At 40.2% G+C, this 24,605-nt stretch overlaps 1 protein-coding gene across 3 annotated transcripts in view; it reads right to left on the minus strand.

The window, feature by feature from the left end:
- The window catches only part of RARB (retinoic acid receptor beta), a 508,585-nt gene that overhangs the window by 94,613 nt on the left and 389,367 nt on the right, over nt 1-24,605 (minus strand). For all 3 annotated transcript variants that reach the window (XM_075271367.1, XM_075271368.1, XM_075271369.1), the window contains one exon: nt 6,680-6,821. In XM_075271367.1, coding sequence (XP_075127468.1) covers nt 6,680-6,821 — 142 coding nt within the window. The remainder of the gene's footprint in view (nt 1-6,679; nt 6,822-24,605) is intronic.

Here is a 24,605-nt window from a genome sequence, read left to right on the forward strand (position 1 = left end):
ATGGCAGTAGCAAGAAATGAGGGTATTTATAACCCCAATATATTCTTTGAATTCCCAGTCAGACAATGGCACTGTATACCAGTAGTAAAAATTGTGGGTGCACGTAACCCCAATATATTCTTTGAATTCCCAGTCAGAAACTGGCACTATATGGCAGTAGCAAGAAATGAGGGTATTTGTATTCCCAATATACTCTTTGAATTCCCAGTCAGACAATGGCACTGTATACCAGTAGTAAAAATTGTGGGTGCACGTAACCCCAATATATTCTTTGAATTACCAGTCAGAAACTGGCACTATATGGCAGTAGCAAGAAATGAGGGTATTTATAACCCCAATATATTCTTTGAATTCCCAGTCAGACAATGGCACTGTATACCAGTAGTAAAAATTGTGGGTGCACGTAACCCCAATATATTCTTTGAATTACCAGTCAGAAACTGGCACTATATGGCAGTAGCAAGAAATGAGGGTATTTATAACCCCAATATATTCTTTGAATTCCCAGTCAGACAATGGCACTGTATACCAGTAGTAAAAATTGTGGGTGCACGTAACCCCAATATATTCTTTGAATTACCAGTCAGAAACTGGCACTATATGGCAGTAGCAAGAAATGAGGGTATTTGTATTCCCAATATACTCTTTGAATTCCCAGTCAGACAATGGCACTGTATACCAGTAGTAAAAATTGTGGGTGCACGTAACCCCAATATATTCTTTGAATTACCAGTCAGAAACTGGCACTATATGGCAGTAGCAAGAAATGAGGGTATTTATAACCCCAATATATTCTTTGAATTCCCAGTCAGACAATGGCACTGTATACCAGTAGTAAAAATTGTGGGTGCACGTAACCCCAATATATTCTTTGAATTCCCAGTCAGAAACTGGCACTATATGGCAGTAGCAAGAAATGAGGGTATTTGTATTCCCAATATACTCTTTGAATTCCCAGTCAGACAATGGCACTGTATACCAGTAGTAAAAATTGTGGGTGCACGTAACCCCAATATATTCTTTGAATTACCAGTCAGAAACTGGCACTATATGGCAGTAGCAAGAAATGAGGGTATTTATAACCCCAATATATTCTTTGAATTCCCAGTCAGACAATGGCACTGTATACCAGTAGTAAAAATTGTGGGTGCACGTAACCCCAATATATTCTTTGAATTACCAGTCAGAAACTGGCACTATATGGCAGTAGCAAGAAATGAGGGTATTTGTATTCCCAATATACTCTTTGAATTCCCAGTCAGACAATGGCACTGTATACCAGTAGTAAAAATTGTGGGTGCACGTAACCCCAATATATTCTTTGAATTACCAGTCAGAAACTGGCACTATATGGCAGTAGCAAGAAATGAGCGTATTTATAACCCCAATATATTCTTTGAATTCCCAGTCAGACAATGGCACTGTATACCAGTAGTAAAAATTGTGGGTGCACGTAACCCCAATATATTCTTTGAATTCCCAGTCAGACACTGGCACTATATGGCAGTAGCAAGAAATGAGGGTATTTGTATTCCCAATATATTCTTTGAATTCCCAGTCAGACAATGGCACTGTATACCAGTAGTAAAAATTGTGGGTGCACGTAACCCCAATATATTCTTTGAATTCCCAGTCAGACACTGGCACTATATGGCAGTAGCAAGAAATGAGGGTATTTGTATTCCCAATATATTCTTTGAATTCCCAGTCAGACAATGGCACTGTATACCAGTAGTAAAAATTGTGGGTGCACGTAACCCCAATATATTCTTTGAATTACCAGTCAGAAACTGGCACTATATGGCAGTAGCAAGAAATGAGGGTATTTGTATTCCCAATATATTCTTTGAATTCCCAGTCAGACAATGGCACTGTATACCAGTAGTAAAAATTGTGGGTGCACGTAACCCCAATATATTCTTTGAATTCCCAGTCAGACACTGGCACTATATGGCAGTAGCAAGAAATGAGGGTATTTGTATTCCCAATATATTCTTTGAATTCCCAGTCAGACAATGGCACTGTATACCAGTAGTAAAAATTGTGGGTGTATATAGCCCCAATTCTATTGCTAGGGGACTTGCAGGGTATTTCTGGGGTGAAGGTGGGGGGGCACACCGTTGGAACGGGTATCGGGGTATATATCGGGTATACGGGAATACACTGACAGTGTATTCCATTCAGGATCCTGGGAAAGCTGGGTTGCGGCGATTGAGCCCGTCAGTGCCACGTTACACTGACAAGCTTCTCCCTGGAATTTAGCTCTTACAAGAGCTGTTGGTTGTCTTCTCCTTCCTATCCTAGCCTGTCCCTGCCTACCCAGAATCTAAGCCCTAGCTAGCTGGACGGAAACCTCCGTCCTCGGTGAATTGCAAGCTCAGAATGACGCGAACCTGGGCGGCGCTGTTCTTTTAAATTAGAGGTCACATGTATTCGGCAGCCAATGGGTTTTGCCTACTTTTTTCAACGTCACCGGTGTCGTAGTTCCTGTCCCACCTACCCTGCGCTGTTATTGGAGCAAAAAAGGCGCCAGGGAAGGTGGGAGGGGAATCGAGTAATGGCGCACTTTACCACGCGGTGTTCGATTCGATTCGAACATGCCGAACAGCCTAATATCCGATCGAACATGAGTTCGATAGAACACTGTTCGCTCATCTCTACTCCTAAGATGAAGTGGTGAATTAACAATTAAAGAATTCTCTTCATTTTCTGCCAACGGCATGGCGGGATGTCGATGCAATGCATCAGCATTCCGTCACAGCATCCCGCTCCTGATTAGGCCTGGATGAATGGGCCTAAACAGGCGAGAGTCTCAAGCTACGGACCCTACGGGCGGAATCCGTGGCTTCTTTTTTCCACGTCCTGCTATGATCTCTACATCCCATTGAAAACAAGGGGAGATGGATTCTGGGAGAAATCAGCTCTGGATTTGGGAATGAAATCCATCCCCAAAACTGAAGAAAATTCCTTCGTGTGAACAGACCCTAAGAAGTGAGGGGGGAGAAAAAAAAGCCTGAAAAGTAGAGAAACAATGTGTTCTGATATGAGAGTTTACCAATTTTCTTATTTTCACTTATACTTATTATTTTGCGTATATTTATGCAAAATTTGTGAAAAGTTTAGGGACTATTTAAACGTTATTTATTATCATTTTATATTTACTGAAATCAGATAATAAAATATATCAGTTATTAATGTTTTTATTTTCTGAATATAGAATTTTCTTTATTCTAGTATCTTTGAATGTTTGTGGGCTGCCATTTTGCCTGAGATTCTCCTCTGCTGCGTTAACAGCAATTTCACAATATGCTTTACAGCAGCCTTATGGCTCTAAGCAGCAAAGACTGGAGCTGATTCAATGAGGTGTACAGAAAGTTTTCTAGATATGATCAGGGTACTATGGCAGAGTAGCTAAGATGAGAAATCATCTATTGTCAGTAGTAGATGCAATGCAATGATGGGTCAGTGATAGGATCTATAGAGGTATTATCTTCTATTGTAATACTCTCTGTCTTGTCTGTGATGTAAATGAAGCAAAAGCTTCGAAAAAACACTCCTACAGAATTAGCAAGTGTTAGACTATTACTAGGCTTAGTGGCCAGATAGAAAACTGAAAGACTTAACTTTTTTTTTTAAATCTAGATTTAAATAATTGTGATTAACATAAAAGCTTTATATAAAAATAAGTTATTCTCTGGCGAAACATTTCCTTTAAATGGAATACTGAAGAGAGGCGTTTTTTTTAAAATCTAGCAATGGGCCCACCACGTACCAAGTGCCATTTAAAATGAAAGGTATTTTTTATATATATGGCACAGGGACTGTTTTCAGTGTCTGGATCGCTACGATCCCTAAACCCCTACAGCTATGTACCGTAACCAAGATAACTGCTGCACTAAAGAGCTTGCCCAAGTCCAGATATTGAAAACCTGTCCTTAGAGTAAGAATATAAAGTAATCCAGCACTTGAAATTATTAGATTTTAAGTTCCAAGTGTGGGTTTTCTTTACTTTTTAGAACTGTATACATATAGCTAAGCAACCAGATACTCCATGTAACGGAGCAATGGAACACAGGTTACAATGAAAAACAATGCAATGCAATGAACAACTTTGAACTTTGTTTTTGCATGTGCTTAGGATACATCAGAAATATCAGGTCAGTGGCGGTCCAGCACCCAGCACCTACACCGATGAGCTGTTCCTAGCACAGTGTATGAAGTTGGAAACATAAAGCTCTCTCTACACTATGTAGTGGCCCTGCCATGTAATTCCAGCTCAGCTTCTATTTCAGCTCTGTACACTGTGTTTTAAATACCTTTTTGAATGGCGTATCGGACCCTCACCAATTTGATATTGATGACTTATCCTAAGGACAGGGCCATCCATATCCAGGATTGGCCACTGAAGCACTATACAGCGAAGTAGGTCATGTTGGAGGGTCTCTATAGTATATCCCTGTGTTGATGCACAAGTTCAATTAACCCCCAAGAAAGCAATCAAAGTGTTATTTTTAAGACCAAAAGAACAAACTTTTAATCACAGCTTTGTAAACTAAATTCACATCCACATCCCATCCAACAAGTCTTTTCCCACCTCTGTCTTCAGAGAGCTCAAAGTGACTGAGGGCTAAAACACATTAAAATGAATTAAGCACAGCAGTTGTTTAAGTAAAATGGCGCAACATGTTAATTGAATGAGTTACCAAGGGGATTTCTTATACACTGTAATCCTTTGAACAGAAATAGCCCTTTTTCTTCAGTTCCTAACTTTGTCCTTCTTTAACTGGCAAAATAATTAAAATTCTGCGATGGCGCTACTGGTGTAGATATACATTATCGGAATGGAAAAAGCCAGGCCTGTAAGGAATATTTAATCAAGAATTCTCTATCACAAAAAGTTCCTCTGCACAAATGATCCATTGCCAGGCAGACATTGCAGTTTTACATTTTAATCTCTTACGAAGAGAATGTAAATAAGTAAAGTCTAGTCGGGGAATGTGTCTCTCAATCATTACTCCTGGAAGGAAGCCACAACATCTAAAGTCTCTTAGAGAGAACCTGTCAGTGGATTCATGCTGCCTTATCCATGGGCACCGTGATATACTGACAGCCTGCCACATAACAAAGGACTAAGTTTTACTATGAAATACTGCGGCGTTGCAGAGAAAACACAGTTGTAGAAAGAGCCCTGCACGGGCAGAGGCGTCCCCTGGAGGCTCCCTTCTGGATTCTCCATGCCCAGCTCGGCGGGATTGACATATTTCTCCCTATACATGTAAATGTGTTAAGGTCTAAACTGAAAGCACCTCCGACATATAGTGAAAGGGCCTAGCTTGAGTTGAGTATACTCCTTGGGGCAAAAGTTTCTAACTCTTCATTTGCTGCAACACTGACAGATTAGTGAACATAAGCCAGTTAGTAGCTGCACAACCATTCAGTCCTACAAGGCATGGGAAGTTCTTAGGATAGGGTCTGGTGGCTTCAACCAGAAATGGACTGAGGATTTGGTGTGATATTACTATGGACACCTTGCCTAAATTGGAACACTAAAATGTGCTAAATAAATGAAACAATAATAAAGGAAAGGTTCAAGAGACTGCATTATAAAAGTGACAGTGCGAAATACGCATTGTAGGTGTCTGTGGTCTGTATGTGCTAATACATAATATACATCTATCCTTGCACTAAAACTGTATGTATGGTCTTAGCACTGCTTTTCTGTAGTTATGGTGGTTTGGTATACTATGCAACTAGCTAGCCTCTGCACCTTTCTTGTCATGTGACCTTTAACGAATTTGCCTCCTTTAAGCTGGATTCACACCAGCGCTCGCTCTACATTCAGGGATTCCATCCCTGAATCCGTCAGAAACCTGGCGGACCCCATTACAGTCTATGGGAGTCAAGGGTTTCTGTGGGCCACTGCTTTTTAAGTAGATTGGGTTTCCATTTTTCGGACATAGTTGTGAGCCTAGAGTTAGTCTATACATTTTATGATTAATTCTTAAAAAAAAAAAAAAACTATTTTTTTTGTATGTAGATTGTGAGCCCCATATAGGGGTCACAATGTACTTTTTTCTCCTATTAGTATGTCTTTGTAGAATGGGAGGAAATCTACGCAAACACAAGGAGAACATACAAACTCCTTGCAGATGTTGTTCCTGGCAGGATTTGAACCCAGGACTCCAGCACTGCTAACCACTGAGCCACCATGTTGCTCCTAAAAACCCTGTATTTTTTACCATGGATTTATGTGTCTTTTTAGGCAGTATATTTGTAGATGGCACACAAAAACACTTTCGTACTTATATTATGTTCTTGTTTTTGATAGCTTCAGCTGTAGTCAAAGTAGCCATCTTACAAGAAGGAACTATCTAAGGCAGAGCACTTGCTTCACTATGCTCTCTCCACATCATGTATTTTATAGCACATGTTCAAATTTCATAGGAACTATCCATACTTCATTTATCTGGAGCTATAAAATGTTGCTCTCTTTTATAGAGATGCATTACAAATACAATAGGCATGTTTCTTATGAACGTTTCAGACAAATATTGGCATTTTTACCATATTTTAAACAATGGCTGGCAATGTGATGTTGTGACCAGGTCCGGACCATGAATACATCATATATTTATTGTATTTTACTAATACAAGTAGAAATGATCTCCTCTGAACTTACATTCTTTGGACATTCCAACTTCAAAGCACCTCTGTAGTCTGCAGTACTGGCAGCGATTCCGTGTCACTTTATTGATAACACAGTTCTTTTCCCTGTGACATGTGTAAACCATGTTCTTCTGAATACTCCGCCTGAAGAAGCCCTGTAATGGGAAAGGCAGAAGAGAATGAATGAGTTCTGATCTCGCCTCACATTGTCCTGTCCAGGTAACTAAATGCCATTGAATGGAAAATATTGGAGAACATGACTCTTCAAAACCATATGAAAAATTTAAGACTTTGTATCATTTTCCTGGCGGTTTGGAGCAGGACACAAAGTATATAGAACAGATTATGATGTGGAGTTACGAAACTGATACTGGAGTAATTGCTGTCTGTAGGAGACTATACGATAGCTCTTGACAGCCAGACGAACAAAGGTTCATCAAGAGTTTAACTAGTTATTTACTAGGAGTATATTTAGAATCTTATATTAGGTTATCTTATTACCTGTGATATGGTGATATGCTATGAAAAAGTTAAATAATTCATCTTAAGGATACACCACTCCAAACACCAAACCTGAAAAAAAATACATCTATGTGTGGAGAATGGGCCGTGGTATTGTGCTCCAGCGTGTGCAATGTAATATGTTCAAAAGGGCCATAGGAAATTGAAGGGTATCAAAAGGAGAGACTAAAGATGGGCAAACTTATTAGACTAAGATCACCTAACCCGACTGGTAGACTCTAACATATGTTACAGTAGGAAGAACAATTCTGCAAATATGAGCAAATAAGTTTGGCCATATAAAAATAGCTCTCAGCAAATTTCTCCACTGTCAGCAAAATGATAATTATGGGGGTAGTCAGAGATGTCTCCAGATGTTTAATCCCTTCTCCCTGGAAACTAACATGATGTTCACCCACAGCTATTAACAATAGAAAGATCTTCCAACTCTTCCGTCTTTCTGCTAGAGTCATCAGGATAGAGCGTTATGAAGTTCAGAAGTGGTGGCCAGTAGATAGCGAAGGCCCTTGGGCAACTGGATCTTTTAATCTCCTTAAAGTCTCTCAATGCAGATATCTATACAATTACTACAAAGCTACTTTAGTTAACTTAATTTAAGCTTATAAATCAGCTTTAAGTCTATCTTCATATGCTGTATAATTGTAGACACTTGAAGTCCCACATAGTTTGCTTGGTTAAAGCATACCCAATCTTTTAAGAAACTTTAGATTTTTCTTGCAGCTTTTGTGTCAATGTTCTAATGTACTTTATTAATAAATTGAATATAAGAAAGATGAAATTCTCACATGACATGAAGATACTATTTCTGGATTTATCACACATTGAAAACACAGTTGGAAATGGGAGCAGTTCCAGTAGTGTATAAGTATGCCATCTGAACTATGATTCTAAGCTTTATAATGCCTGAGATACAGTCCTATGAAAAAGTTTGGGCACCCCTATTAATCTTAATCATTTTTAGTTCTAAATATTTTGGTGTTTGCAACAGCCATTTCAGTTTGATATATCTAATAACTGATGGACACAGTAATATTTCAGGATTGAAATGAGGTTTATTGTACTAACAGAAAATGCGCAATATGCATTAAACCAAAATTTAACCGGTGCAAAAGTATGGGCACCTCAACAGAAAAGTGACATTAATATTTAGTAGATCCTCCTTTTGCAAAGATAACAGCCTCTAGTCGCTTCCTGTAGCTTTTAATCAGTTCCTGGATCCTGGATAAAGGTATTTTGGACAAACAATTCAAGTTCAGTTAAGTTAGATGGTCGCCGAGCATGGACAGCCCGCTTCAAATCATCCCACAGATGTTCAATGATATTCAGGTCTGGGGACTGGGATGGCCATTCCAGAACATTGTAATTGTTCCTCTGCATGAATGCCTGAGGATTTGGAGCGGTGTTTTGGATCATTGTCTTGCTGAAATATCCATCCCCGGCGTAACTTCAACTTCGTCACTGATTCTTGAACATTATTCTCAAGAATCTGCTGATACTGAGTGGAATCCATGCGACTCTCAACTTTAACAAGATTCCCGGTGCCGGCATTGGCCACACAGCCCCAAAGCATGATGGAACCTCCACCAAATTTTACAGTGGGTAGCATGTGTTTTTCTTGGAATGCTGTTTCTTTTTGGACGCCATGCATAACGCCTTTTTTTATAACCAAACAACTCAATTTTTGTTTCCAAAATGAAGCTGCCTTGTCCAAATGTGCTTTTTCATACCTCAGGCAACTCTATTTGTGGCGTACGTGCAGAAACGGCTTCTTTCTCATCACTCTCCCATACAGCTTCTATTTGTGCAAAGTGCGCTGTATAGTTGACCGATGCACAGTGACACCATCTGCAGCAAGATGATGCTGCAGCTCTTTGGAGGTGGTCTGTGGATTGTCCTTGACTGTTCTCACCATTCTTCTTCTCTGCCTTTCTGATATTTTTCTTGGCCTGCCACTTCTGGGCTTAACAAGAACTGTCCCTGTGGTCTTCCATTTCCTTACTATGTTCCTCACAGTGGAAACTGACAGGTTAAATCTCTGAGACAACTTTTTGTATCCTTCCCCTGAACAACTATGTTGAACAATCTTTGTTTTCAGATCAGTTGAGAGTTGTTTTGAGTAGCCCATGATGCCACTCTTCAGAGGAGATTCAAATAGGAGATCAACTTGCAATTGGCCACCTTAAATACCTTTTCTTATGATTGGATACATCTGGCTATGAAGTTCAAAGCTCACTGAGGTTACAAAACCAATTTTGTGCTTCAGTAAGTCAGTAAAAAGTAGTTAGGGGAATTCAAATCAATAAAATGATAAGGGTGCCCATACTTTTGCACCGGTTAAATTTTGGTTTAATGCATATTGCACATTTTCTGTTAGTACAATAAACCTCATTTCAATCCTGAAATATTACTGTGTCCATCAGTTATTAGATATATCAAACTGAAATGGCTGTTGCAAACACCAAAATATTTAGAACAAAAAATGATTAAGATTAATAGGGGTGCCCAAACTTTTTCATAGGACTGTATAACTTGGTAGTCCATTCCGTTTAGCTTCCCAGCATTATACAAAAGACCACCCATATCCTATAAGAGGTGGTGTGCAGATTTCTGCTAGCAATAGAGAAACAGACACAAAGTGTATTTGTTAGTAAAGGATCTTACAACATTTACTAATAACTAGGGTTGAGCCGATCTTGAGATTTTAAGATCGATTTTAAAATCCGATCATTTTCCAGCCGATCTCGATCCCGATCTCAATCGTCAAATTTGCTTGATCACCGATCGGAATCCGATCTTTTCCGATCCCGATCCTCAACCCTAGTCTATGCTTCTCTATGGGCAAAGTCACTTTTAGAGTTGAGTCGATCTTGAGATAACCTCCGATCTCGATCCCGCTGGAAAAGATCAGGTCAGAATTCCGATCGCGATCGTGAAATCTACTCGATCACCAATCGGAATCCGATCTTTTCCGATCCCTCCACCCTACTAATAACACAACTGCTGCCAGAAAATGGAGAGTTGTTCAAATGTTTAAGGTACCTTGTCTATCGAGAGCATAAGAATACAATGGAAATGGAGGAAAGGAAACTTAAGTGATTAAAGCGTAACTAAACTTTTGGACAACTTTTGATTTTCTAGTGGTATTTGTGTCACTAATGTAATACACTTTAACAAATTTTTGCTCCTTACTGTAAAATCCTACATTTTTCGCTCTCTCTCTTGTTTCTCTGTTGAGAGCTATAGCGGCTTCTCATTGTGTACTCAGTACTGGGATGTGTGAAGTGAAGAGAAAATGGGGGGAGGGGAAACTTTGAACAGCTATATCGTGTGCATTATAAAACGTAGAACCTGTTTTTGTGTCATATGAAAGAAGAGAATGTCATCTTTCATAGGACACTAAGGATGCCATTCTAGCTGTATGATTTCAAGAGATATCACTGGTTGAAAACTGTCTGGATTGTAGCTGCATATGAGAAGTAGGGACTGCTCTTAATAGAGAAGCAAGATAAAGCGAAAAAATGTAAGATTTCACAGATAGGAGCCAAAATTTGTTAATAATGTACATTACTACATTTATTAATGACACAAATACTGGCAGAAAATCAAAAGTTGGACGAAAGTTTAGTTACGTTCTAGCGTAAAAACCCAAAATGCCTAGGAAGTTCATTTGTTTCATACTAAACTGGTCGTTATTACCAGGCTAATGCTGAAGAGCAAAGGGTAGAGCCTGAGATCATTACATGAACCTACTATTTACTGTCCTCTAAAGAGCGGGCTTTCGGGTCTACTTTGTCCACAATCCATATTCCACTTACATCCTGTGATCGGATCAGTAAGGTCACTCATTTGTTCTGTAATGCTAACAAGTACAGGTAGAACACTGCCTGTCTTATCGGCTTATGTACTTAGCAACTCGAAACAGCTCAGCTTGGCCTCCTATTCACACAGCTTAAACTGAGCCTGCAAAAGTCCGCTATTGATGAAACTATCAGAGTATCTCTGCTGCTGTAAGTCCGCCGTCCACAGAGGTATGGAGGGAAACAAGTCCGCATCTAATGGAGCGTATATATAAATATAAATATAAATATATATATATATATATATATATATATATATATATTCCTGCTCAACACTGTATTAATATAATAATATTTCAAGCCGCCAACAGAGGGCCATGCAATGCAACCACTAATATCTAGTATGCATACAATTGTATATTCATTAAATGGATTGACATAGTATTTAATTCAATTTTAATTATTGCTATGAGTTTATCAGACTGCCATTATGACTCTTTGTCATGATTTAATTGTCATTTCTTTGTATTTACCATGTTTACTGTTATTATTATTATTGTTATTATAGTGTCCTGAGGAAGACGCTAGAATAGCATTGAAACGCGTAGTCTCTTTTACTACCTGTCATTGGAACCAATAAAGTAATTTTCTACTGAATATTTTCTCTCCACCCAGTGGCGCTTTTTTACATGTAGGATTTAGCTGTCCACTTGAAAAATCGGACATCTTTGTAAACGGACACTTAAGAACACCCACGGACAGTAAAGGACACTGCATCACGTCCCATTTAAAATAATGCAAATTGTAATGGATGCAGCTAGTGTCCGATGCTAAAATCTTGCACGGACATTAGCATCGGACACTAGCTGTCGGACACCCACGCTAATGTGAACCCAGCTTTAGTGGTGTAATATCTGCTTAAACCGCGTCACCTAAGTCCCATTAAATGTGGCTAACCACCATGCAAACCTGTAGCAGAAATCAACTCAACTAACATGGATTCCACAGGCATACAACTCCTCAGATGCCAATAAAGAAGTGTACACAAATGCTTAAATGGTCACAAACATTTCACACAACTTCGTCTCATAGAATACTCCATACTGAACGCAACTGCAAATCACTTTAATTAAATAAACAGGGTTTTCTAGCCTAAAAACTGTCCTGACACTAGGGGGCCCCTATCTTTAAAATCTGTCGTGCACTAGCTGTTGTTAAGTAAAATACGTCCTTGGCTGCTGAGACGGGGGAGCAGAGAAGTGCTTGTGAAAAGACTATGGCTTGTGTAGGACCACAGGCAGGGGCATAAATAGCTAAAGACTGGGCTCCATAGCAAACTGCTGACTGGGCCCCCCTGCCATCAGACTGAATAGTTCCCAATCTTGTAGACTGGGGGCTCCGAGAAGGGCAGATTTGATCAATGCTTTTGAGTCCTATACACTATACGGGCCCGGAAGTAGAAAGCTCGGTCTCCTGGTATAGAGTCCAGTCACCTCCTATTATTTTCTCTATATTGCCTTTAAGAAACCAGATGGAGAAGAAAGAGGCTATAATGGTATTGAAAACCATGGGACTCTATGAGTCGGCCGAAGGTATGGATGGAGAATAACAGAGCCCGGGACAAAGCCTGCAGAGCGCTAAGTGTGTGGTTGGTGAGGTAGGATGAGATCCTGGAGAGGGCCAAGTCTTTGATGCCAAGGTATTAGATAATTTGTAACTGGAAGCAAGTGGTCAACTGTGTCAAAGAAAGAGGGAAGGTCTAGATCAGGGGTCCTCAAACTTTTTAAACAGTGGGCCGGAGGCAGAGCAGATCGCACAGACATGGGGAGCGGTGCCCGCCAATAGGTAAAGTGAAGTGCGCTCCATGGCCTGGCCCGAGCTCCCCAGGAGCTTCATTATAAATGCATGCCTGCCGGCATTGTTGGCGGGGCCAGACAGAAGTGCTTGGCGGGCCGCATGTGGCCCTCGGGCCGCAGTTTGAGGACCCCTGGTCTAGATGGAGACAAACAGAATATTGTCATTTGGCTTTCGCAGCTAGTAGCCCATTGATAGTCATCAGACTAGATCATATCATCTGCAGTTTATGTCAGCCAGTTATTAGTATTCCTTATGTTATTTATATACTTTATCTTGTAACACAAGGGCTCCACATACAAATGTATACTGTCATTGTCATATTCTTAATTACAAACCAACGCAATAAGAAGAGGCACCTTTGCTGCGTTTTATGTGTTTCGAGGTACAGGCAATAATTCTAATACATCATTAGCTAATGGTAAGTACAAGCACTATATGAAACAAGATCTCTTAATTTTGCTATAAAATCTGCTTCTTTGCAATGAAAAATAGCCACGAAAAGGTATTGATGTTTGTTTATTTGTTGGAAGAGTCCCCGGTGGGCAGTAAGGGGAGCATAATTTAGAGTATATCAGCCGAAAAGTACACATTTGTTGATAACTGTAAAACCACCTGCTAAATATAATAGTACTTAGTGCTGCTAAATATGTCAAAGTAAGTATCAATAAGCTCCACTGCAATAAGTACTATAAGTCATTATAAAATATAATCCAATGCATTTCATAACTCTTTCCCGCATAGAAGCCAATTGGCCTGCTGTTTTCATTGTGTGCTCCCTAGAGTGGTCTGCGGTGCACTGAATGTGTACATCATTTACCAGGCCTATAGGCCACAGTGGGCTTTTTTTCCTACTTTACCGAATGTATTGCAATTCCATTTTTCCTTTTATAGCTATGCACCAACACCAGGGGCCTGGTTATTTTCTTAGAGAACGCATATACATTGCCAGAAACCCCTGGGGATTTTTTTAAAATTAAGGTTACTAAATTTCTTTCGAACAGGTCTGAAGGTGATATTTTTGGTAGGTATGAAAAATGGTCAAAGGCGATACTTAAAAACACGACAAAGTCTGCCTGAATATATGTGTTACTTTTAATAAGATGGTTAAAGCGCGTTTGTAAGATCCAATATGTCTTCCAAACCAATAATCGTGGTGTAATCACATATTACATCATAATGCAGTTTTGTAATCTAACTGCATCATGACCACAGTGAATAGACCCTTATAGGATGTCACCTATAAAGACATATAAAGGGCCTAATGAGTGTTATTCTTAAGGAATGCCCATGAGTTTATTATGAAAATTGTCTGAAATATTAAAGCCTATATAACTAGTTATACACAACTTATAAAAGAATAGTGCATGTGAATATAAGAAACATTGTAATACACTGTCTACCAATAAGTATTTGGACACCCATGCAAATGAAGATATCTGCGGTCGTGATGTACGCCATGCCTTCCGCCGTTATATAGGAAACAGCATTGGCATTAGTCTCATGCAAGATGCCACGAAGTGCAGAGTTGTCTAATTTCAAGAAAGGGGTAATTGTGGGATACCACAGAAATGGTCGATCCTTAAGGGACATAGCAAGTGAACTGAATTACCCAAAAGCAGCAGTGGCCTATGTGATTACAAAGTGAAAGGTGAACGGTGATTGTTGGAATGTGCCCCGAGTCGGCAAACACCCGAAACTGGGAGACAGAGACTGACGAGTGCTGGCCAGAGAAACCGCACCCAACCGATGGCTCACATACACCAGGAGTTTCACCAGACATCCAGGAGTATTGTGTGGCTCAATACCATCCGTAAGGAAGCATCTGCTGGGATCTACCAACTATTTTGTATGAATAAATGTTGTTTTTCTATTCTACCACAGGTGTCCAAATACTTATTGGTAACAGTGTATATCTTATTACGATGATCTGTCTCCTTCAGCAAATATTAAATTGTTCTCTTGCTCCATATCTTCAATCTGACTGCTTATTTGCACTATACTTCTGTCTTACTGAGCCACAAACAGCTCTATGAAGAAGGGATGGGTGACATAGGAATCTCCTGCCAGCTAGTTAACTGGTTTACTACCTCATTCTGTGGAATAGTAGCCTCTTATCTACAAACATAGCAATGTTAAAAGAGGTCAGAATAGCAGAGTGTAAATAGCAGCAATTATTTGTGTGCTTTTTTCTATCTCTCTCCCCTCTTCATAATCTAATACATAGAAAGTAGCTATAAAAGTGGAGAAGAAAATGTATTTCTTTAATAAGATATTTTACAAAGTTTCCTATATTCACCAAGTTGTCTATAAATGGATGTACACTTTAAAGACAGAATACTAGTAACAGCAAACTATATAGCATCGCTCAATGTCAATGTCAATGTCTGCAACTGCAAGAGTACGTTAGGCCTGGTTCACCTCTGCGCTCGGTATTCCTTTCGGGGAGTCCACTTGGGTACCGAATGCTGATGTGAACCAGGCCCTAAATATTAGGGTATTTAGAAATAAAAATAAATAAATAAACCTGTGATTAAAGTATATTATTACCCCTATAGAAACACCTTGTGAGGCATAGCTTTACAAAGGCATACAGTTTATGACATCACACTGTACAAATATTACAGAAGACCTAGTGGGGGATCAGGATAGAAACAAGACTTCAAGTAAGATTTCAAGTACAACCAAGTAACATTATTTAAGAAATACTTTTTTATATGACAAAGTTGTCATGATATTTTCCCCTGGGTTCAGCTTGCAGGAGTTGAGTTTGCCATTAGACTATATAGCTGGTCTGCAGGAGGATGTATTTGATAAGACATTTATCTTTTTTACCCATGAAATTATATGTGACAAGCTACAAAGTCAGTGAATGGCAAGCTTTGCTCTAAATGTCTCTGCTCTTTAACCAAATAGAGCAGGACACAATCACCAAGTAATTGCTTATGCCAACCTCTCTTGTGTTCCCAGACCCTCAGTGTCCCTCTAGAACATAATTAGTAATTAGCTTTATACAAGTCTTCCTGCATTAATTGGGGAAGAGCCTGGACCCTGAATAGATGGCCCATGCACTACCTCCCCTATACATAGTAGCATTATGTTGCCTAGATTTGTCATTCCTTTGTTTTATCTTGCTATTTGCAGATTTTGGGGATTTGCTCAGTTTTCAAATGACTTAATGAATCATTTGTTAAGAGTCTGGCCATAGAAGCAGTAAAACACAATGGATTCCCATGTGAGTGACTGTCAAGCACTACTTTGTCAATGTCCACATGGAATGGATAGGTTTCAGATCTTCCATTCGGGGTTATGGGATGAAAATTCACAGCATGTTACAGAATCAGCAAAGTGGATTCACAGCATGTTATAGTGTCAGCAAAGTGGTAAGATATTAACAAATTTCATCCCTATGGTCTGGATAAAATTCACATTGGAAACTGATCTGTGTTGCAGTTTTGAAGCAATTACCAAGATGTGGATTTTGACTACGGATCTCACCCTTTTCAATGCATACAGTGAATTCCACTTGTAATCTGCAGCAAATATGTGACAAATCCACATATAACAAAAGCAGATTTTGGTACAGATTTATAGTCGATTTTGCTAAACATTCAAATAGGATGGAAAGGCCGCAGTGGAAAATTTGTACATGTAGGCCTCAGAGTTATCTAAACCATAGAACAATCATATAAGGTGGAGGAAGGGGCCCGATCGGTCTTTTATACTGGTGTGTAGGTAATGACTATATGGATTTATCGCCCCCACTACTGCTTCCAAGTCATTTCAGGAATTTGAAGTGCAGTTTGGAAGCTGATTTTGAGGCATAATCAGAAGAAAACTCTCCAGTTTGTGAGTAGTAAATTTGTTGCTTTTGGGGTGGACAAAACATTTGATTCCGGCGACCCAAATCTGTCTATCTTTGGGGTTCGATTGATATGTTGGGTTCTGGTGGCTATCTTGGCTATCTCCATCAGTCTAATAAACTTTGAAGGCAAGGTAGAAGGGGGATCGGTGACTGGGCCCTACGCCAAACATTAAAGGGATCCTATCATTCAGACAACATTTTTTCTAAGTACCACGTCGGAATAGCCTTAAGAAAGGCTATTCGTCTCCTACCTTTCGTCGTCTTCTCCACGCCGCCGTTCGCCTACAATCCAGGTTTCTCTCGGTATGCAAATTAGCTCTCCCACAGCACTGGGGGAGGCCCCAATGCTGCGAGAGAACTCTCTCCAGCGCCGCCTCCTTCTTCGTCTGTAACGGCCTCTTCATTCTCTTCTTCCGGTGGTGTCTTCTTACTTCTAGGCCTCGGGAAGAGCAGACTGCGCATGCCCACAGGCCCCGAGAAAATGGCCACTTACAATACTATGCAAGCGGCCATTTTATCGTGCCCTATGGGCATGCGCAGTCTGCTCTGCCAAAGGCCGGAGGCCTTAGAAGTTACAAGCCACCGCCGGAAGAAGAGGCTGAGGATGACGCTGCTGAAGAAGAGGAGGCCGCGATGGAGAGAGTTCTCTCGCAGCATTGGGGACGCCCCCAGTGCTGTCTGAGTGTTGGGGCCCACCCCCAGTGCTGCGAGAGAGCTAATTTACATACCGACAAGAACAGGGATTGTAGGCGAACGGCGGCACGGAGAAGACAAAGAAAGGTAGGAGAAGAATAGCCTTTCTTAAGGCTATTCCGTCGTGGTACTTAGAAAAAATGCCGTCTGAATATTACGATCCCTTTAAACATAAAAAACCATTAATCAGAACCTAACCAGAAGGGGGAGTTACATACTTTTATACAAGGTTATAATCCACTGTTCCGATTTCTAAATACTTTGCCCAATCTAAAGAATAAATTGAGTTCCACTTATCCCTCTCCTTAGATTTGTGCATTGGGGTTTCCATTCCATCTGCACGGTCATTTTCTTTATGATGTAAATTCCGCTTTGTCTGTACAAAATAATGTTCTTATCTGGTTTTAAATAAGACGCTGGGTGACATATTAGCCAATTAATGTCAGTTGTTAACAAGTTAATTAGACATATACTTTCATAACTACGGCAAATATTTTTACGATAACTACACTGACTTTCTGTCAGAGACGCTACGTCAGATAAAACAAGACTAATGAACACGGCGCACACGCATGTTAATTACAGGCAAGCCAGATAAGAACGTCAGATCACCCGCGTATAGGTTTACGAGTGGACTATGAAATAAATCCATCCTGAGAAGAGAGTAATACAGCACCACTGTCCATAAATAATAAGAAATTATACATAAGCAATCTATTTTTATGGTTTTTAGGATTTTCATCTGAAGACTTCTAGAATGTATGCTATATATTTCGGCATTCCTTAGGTGGGTTAGCATGTTATAACGCCCATCATTATTGCTCTGGAGATACTAATAAATCTGCTTGGACTTTGCAAATCTGAACTGAAATGGAGGGTTTCTAGGCATTTTGAGGTGTTTTGGGCAGAGTGGGAAGTATTTCGAGCCTAAAGTATCAGTATGCACTATTTCACTGCAGGTAAGTTTACATATTAATATGGTTACCCGATGCTTCTACATCATTCTCTAGAACTAGAAACCCATGGATAGTCGTTTTTGTACACACTCTGTAGCACTTAGTATTCAGAATATATAGATCCATGGATGAAAAGAACCTACTTATATCAGGCACCATGTAGCTTCTGGTTTACTCGCATAGTAGACGTGAATCCATGCTTGATTCACGACTACTATGCGAGTAAACCAGAATCTCTCAATGTAATGTCCATTAGCTTATAGGTGAAATTTCAACTCATTTATTGCACTCACTTGTGCCAACTCCAGGAAAAAGAAGCGAGATGCTTATTCATCAGACTGTTTCGCCTCCCGATTCAGCCTGAAGACACTCCCTCCATCCGACTAGCTCCAATCATTGGGTCTAATCCGGAGCAGAGTGTGCGACTGGTTGCTGGTGATAAATGTAACATTGTGCACTGCATCGGCATTCAGTTGCGGCTGCCCGTCTTTTGTATCGGAACCAGTCCAAAAACCCCAGTCTGAACTTACCCTTACTGTATCCACTAAGGAAACCAGACAAAAAAGTTTTTGTTGTAGATCAAAGCAAATTCCACACTAACCTGCATTTTCCTACAAAAATGTGATGAAATAAAGTTATCAATGAATAGATCTTAGTAACCCGAAGACGGAGGCACCTTAAATATTTATCATTTTTACATTTCATGCATTATATACACAACAATGATCTCTTAGAGCGCTTTCTTTCATCTATCTTATAGGCAGTGAGTGCAGGTCAGCTACTAGATCTGTGTTTGCTATAGAAACCTGTACGTCACACTGACCATATGCTGCTTCCTATGTAATGATCAGAGTAGGTACATGTATGATTTTATAGCACCAGTATAATCTGAAACCTCATAGCAGATGTTTTTGGAAAGAAACATTTAATCCAGAAAAAAAAACAAAAAAACAAGAGTGATAAATGTAACATTGTGACAGGACTTATGTTACTAAGAAGTGAGGGATCTAAAGTTACACTTGCTGCAAGACTGCGCCAGCCACCTGCAGACGTGCTAATGACAGAATAATGGTGGCATTGTCTTCAGACAGAAGTTGCTTCTTACACAAACAATACATGGGTTTATCCCAGATACTGCACCAATTTAAGACAACGTGCCACGTAAAAGTCAATCCAAACCTGAGCTGCTCTAACCTTAAACATAAGCAATGTCCTATGTCAACAATCCAACATAGACTCAGAATGACGTTTTCTTCTAGCAGATGCCAAATTCTTACTTTTACATCATACTTATAAGTGCATATTTATTATGTTCACACCTTGCACTTCAAAAAGAAGATTTACAAATAAGTTTAGACCATCATGTGAACCATATTCTATATCCACAAACCCCATCCCGATTCCAGGTCTACTAAACCAAGGTAGCAGTATCATGGGAATCCTCGTGCTGTAAGTTCAGGTCATGACACCCGCAGTTGGGATGGGATTTGCAGCTATAATATGGTCCATATATGACAGTCTATTATAGCCATTCAGGTCTAATGTAAGGTCACACATGGCAGAATGTTTCCACTTCAGATCTGGCCCAATTTGACTGTACAAGTCTAAATGTGTCCACGCTGCATATCTGTAGCCAATCTACCCAGTCTGAACTTGCTCATCGAAAATATTAATATTATCCTATTTGTATTGTCACTATCCATTATAGAATCTATCATGAAATCCTTAGAAATGTGTCAAATTTGGTTAAAGATCCCAATTTATCAAACTAAGAAAAACTTTTGACAGACTGCAGGTCACATCACAACCACCGGGTGGCCAAACCTAGCTACATATAGGATGTACATCTTGTGACAGAGTATTCATGTTTTTTTGTTTTTTTAAAAAAGCTCCTTATCTTGCGACTTGCAACTCCTCTTGAGACTTCTCAGGACATACTGAGCCAAAAAAAATAAAAATAAGGATACATCTGTACATCTGAAGAGCTACCACTTACAGAGGAGCTAAATATGAAATTAATATGAAAGATTCCTTAATTTTTGGCAGCTTTCTTCCCCAGGAGAAGTGTTGCCCAGAGTTGCTTGGTGTCGCTGAGGTAAACATGTTCACAACTAGAGTTAGATGTTGGCAATGGTTCAGCTAAGAGCTATGTGTTATCTAAAGACACCATATGGCTAGGCCTACACTGCTGTCAGCAAGGATCTGCCATGTTTGCCTGTTGAGAGGGACACACTATAAACTTATCCGCATCACATTTTGTGACATTTACACGACTGCAACTCAAAATCCAGTTTTCAGTGGTTGCTAACAAAATTGTCCATTGTAGAATGGAAAACAATATTAGTACGGAACTGAAGCTGAACAAAGTTGTATATTATGAAGATTTTGACTCATCTGAACTCACACTGAAACAAGTGCAAGATCAGAAGGACATAAGATCCTTACATCTCACAAGATATCTAAGATACCGTCCACACAGCGAAGCTGAAAAAAACAGACAAGCAACCATCAAGATAGAAGGTGTATGTCTGTTTATCTTCTATAAGACAATCTCTAAAACAAAGTACAGCGCCGATGCCATAGCTCTTAGTATATCTGTAACAATAATATGACATCCTCACAATGTTCATTTAGATGTAATATTAAAGTATTAGGCCCGGTTCACATCTGTGTTCGGTATTCCGTTCATGGAGTCCGCTTGATGACCGCCCAAACGAAATATCAAAAGCATTAAAAAGTGGTGATCAATGAAAACACACAGACCCCATAGACCAGGGGTGCTCACACTTCTTCAGCATGTGAGCTACTTTATAAACTGGCAAGGCAAAAGATCTACTACCCACTTCTTGTGGGCGGGGCAGGGGTGGGTCTGTGGGCGGGGTGTGTCTGTGGGTGGGGCATGTGGGCGGGGTCAGGCGGAGCGTGAGAGCAGCAGACAGCATCGTTCTGTGGCTGCCCAGGGATCCCCGATGTCTGCTTCTTCACAGCGCAGACTGAGAGTTATCTCTGGACACTGGCAGGCTGGGGCTGCGGCAGCCCCGCCTGCCAGTGTCCGGAGATGACTCTCAGCCTGCGCTGTGAAGAAGCAGCACCCCGGCTCCCTTCATCCCTAAGAGCGGGCAGCGCGTCATCCTCCGGAGCTGCCGCTGCCTGGCCTGCAAGTGTCTGAAGTGCTTGTTCACAGCGCAGGCTGAGAGTCGACTCTCAGCCTGCACTGTGAACAAGCAGACACCGGGGATCCCTGGCTGCATCCTGCGATCGACCGGTAGATCGCGATTGACGTATTGGGCACCCCTGCCATAGACTATAATCAGGTCTGTGTTTTTTTCCCGCGCTGTGTCCGCACGAATCATGCAGAGACAAAAGTACTTCAAGCAGAAAAGCCATGTTTGTAGAAAATAAGATGAAAAGAAATGAAACAAATAATCTAACAAATAAAGTAAATTTTTGCTGCCAGTTAGATCTCTGCTTTCACACAGGCTGATTGACAGTTTTCCCTGTTTCCATGTGCTTACAGAGAAGGCTGTCAATCACCGTGTGTGGGCGGAGTGACCAGGACTCTCACTGTCTCTCCTGGGAGTCCCGTCAGGATTTACTCTGCTTTTTACATGGAAATTTTGTGCCAAATCATATAAACCTATATATTACTAAGCTCAGCTTCTCTCCCTCTATCATATCCTACTCTCAGATAGAACAGCAGAATTCACTGATTTGCTTTTAACATGGGTTTTCCCCTTATTATAAGTGATGGCTATTGTTGTGATGTTAACCAACCTTCTAAATGACGTGGTAACATTGCTAGTTTTATTCTGCAGTTCCTTCAGATTGTATTCCTGCACACTGGCATTCTTAACCTTCTGCCGGGCACAGAACTGTACCACAGCCTCATTGACTTGATTGCGCTTCTTTTGGCCTGGATAACCACTACATGGAAAACGCCTTGGGCTTCTGATACCTTGGTCTGGGGATTGTGGGGAACAGAGGTCCAACTTCCAGTAATATAAATTTTATGGTATATGTTTGGTGCAAAAATCTGAATTCTGCAATCAACGCGGCATATATATGTTACCTATGTCCTTGCAAATCAACGACTTGCAGTATTACATCACTGATAGTCCAGCTACAAAAGGCAGACAAATATACAGATATTTTTCCAGGTCTAATGTACATGAGTGTTGTTGTTTCTGTTAGACATCTGAAAAGGGGACTTGATTTACTTATCTACCTCCTTATAAAGCAGTAAACCCCCCTCCGCTGTATACAGCAAGCAATCTAGTGTTGTAATCCAGTGTTCTGATCTAATGTTTGGATCTTTCCATCCTCCAAGTCAGTGATTAATTATATATTACCCAGCTGGTCGGGATTACTAACTATATACATGGAAGACAAATTAGACGACATACAGAAAAGCTGGGATTGTAAGGAAGAAAAGCCAAACCCTCCTATGTGTGATAGGCAGTGAAGACTAAAATCTGGAGACTACTTCTTCTTCATTACGAAAACCTTCTCCATTCACACCCGGCATGACATAGCCATTACACTGTAGGCAAGACCCGAACAATGACATGTGCATGTTAAACACGGATAATCATACGACTTCCAGCGTTTAACTCTCACACAGTTACAGATCAGGACAATTTTGTCTCGCCTCACAAGAACAACATTCTGTACCAACGGTAATGAAAACTTAACTGGTATTTTATTCTTTTGCTGCATCAACGTGACATGTACTAGGCTGGCTGCCATGGACGATTTTGTTTCATAGACATCACTTATCTACAAGTTTATAAACTTGCCCATGCAAGCATGACATTCGGTTAGAAGTACTGCTTTATTTCAGTGAATGGGCTCTATGGCTGCATTATTTTCTGGAGTGCGCATTTGAGGCTGGAAATGTACAGAATTTACTACTGTCCTAAAATGGTAAAATGGTTAATAACTCAAAAAACAGCTGGCGATCTCTCCGATATACCTAAGTCATGTGCCAAGGCTCTATAATGGGTTGAACATTGACTAAGGCCTTATTTACACAACAGTGAATAATGGCCATGTGACGGATGTTTTTTTATGTAGCTGTCATGTGGGCTTTTAAAAACTCATGAATGTATATGGGTCTATTCACACTCCTGTTTTTTGACATCAGGAAAAATAAACGGACATGCACTATCTTTGTTTTCCAGGCAGAAAAATAAATATATAATAGAGCCATAGGCATTCATGGTTTTGTTCTTTATTCATGGTTGTGAATAATACTTTAGACAGACTGATATGTCTGTTACTCCTTACAAGATGGCCACTGAAGACAATGCGTATATATTGCGAAAGAAAAAAGTGATAAAAACCGGGTAATAAAGCGCCACTGAGTGGGGAATCTATGATAAAAATCACTTTATTGGTTCCGATGACAGAAGATATGAAGGCTACGCATTTCGACGCTGATTTAGTGTCTTCCTCAGGCCACTATAACATCAATGATAACAGAAAAGTAACAGTAAAGATAACATGTAGTAATGACAAATAAAAATTACAAAAATTGTAGGCATTAATGAATAATAGATAATAGTGCCTACAATTTTTGTTATTTGTCATTACTACATGTTATCTTTACTGTCACTTTTCTGTTATCATTGGATAACATCATCGCCTGAGGAAGACGCTAGACCAGCATCAAAATGCATAGCCTTCATATTTTCTGTCATCGGAACCAATAAAGTCATTTTTTATCATAGATTTCCCACTCAGTGGCGCTTTATTACCCGGTTTTTATCACTTTTTTCTTTCACAATATTTATCACCACCCTCTGGGTAGGTGTCCAGGATCAGCTGCAACTGAGGACCCAACATTGTGTATAACAGGGCGCCAGACACACAAGGTCCACCATAATAGGACCCTCTTCTATAAACTTCATGTACTAATAAGGTATTTTACTAATAAAGCTCATTGTAGCAGGCTGCAGCAAAAAAAAAAAAGTGCTGCAGGAAAAAGCGCGGCGGTAAGGCTGGTCTTACACGACCGTAGTTTAATTCCGAAAATGGTCCGCAATTTAGGGTTTTCAATTGCGGACCATTATACTCAATGCGGCCTCTTACACCACCAGATATTTTATCTGTGGTGTGCCGGTCCGCAACCGAGGTTCAGAACATGTCCGTAATGGCCGCAATTCACGGCACTGCATGGACTCGCCCACATAACTCTATGGGCGAGTGCAGCAGGTCACGGACATCTGCGGAGTGTAAGTTGCTGATCACCAA

Source organism: Leptodactylus fuscus, chromosome 4 (genome assembly GCF_031893055.1).
Source record: "Leptodactylus fuscus isolate aLepFus1 chromosome 4, aLepFus1.hap2, whole genome shotgun sequence".
Classification (NCBI taxonomy): Eukaryota; Metazoa; Chordata; class Amphibia; order Anura; family Leptodactylidae; genus Leptodactylus; species Leptodactylus fuscus.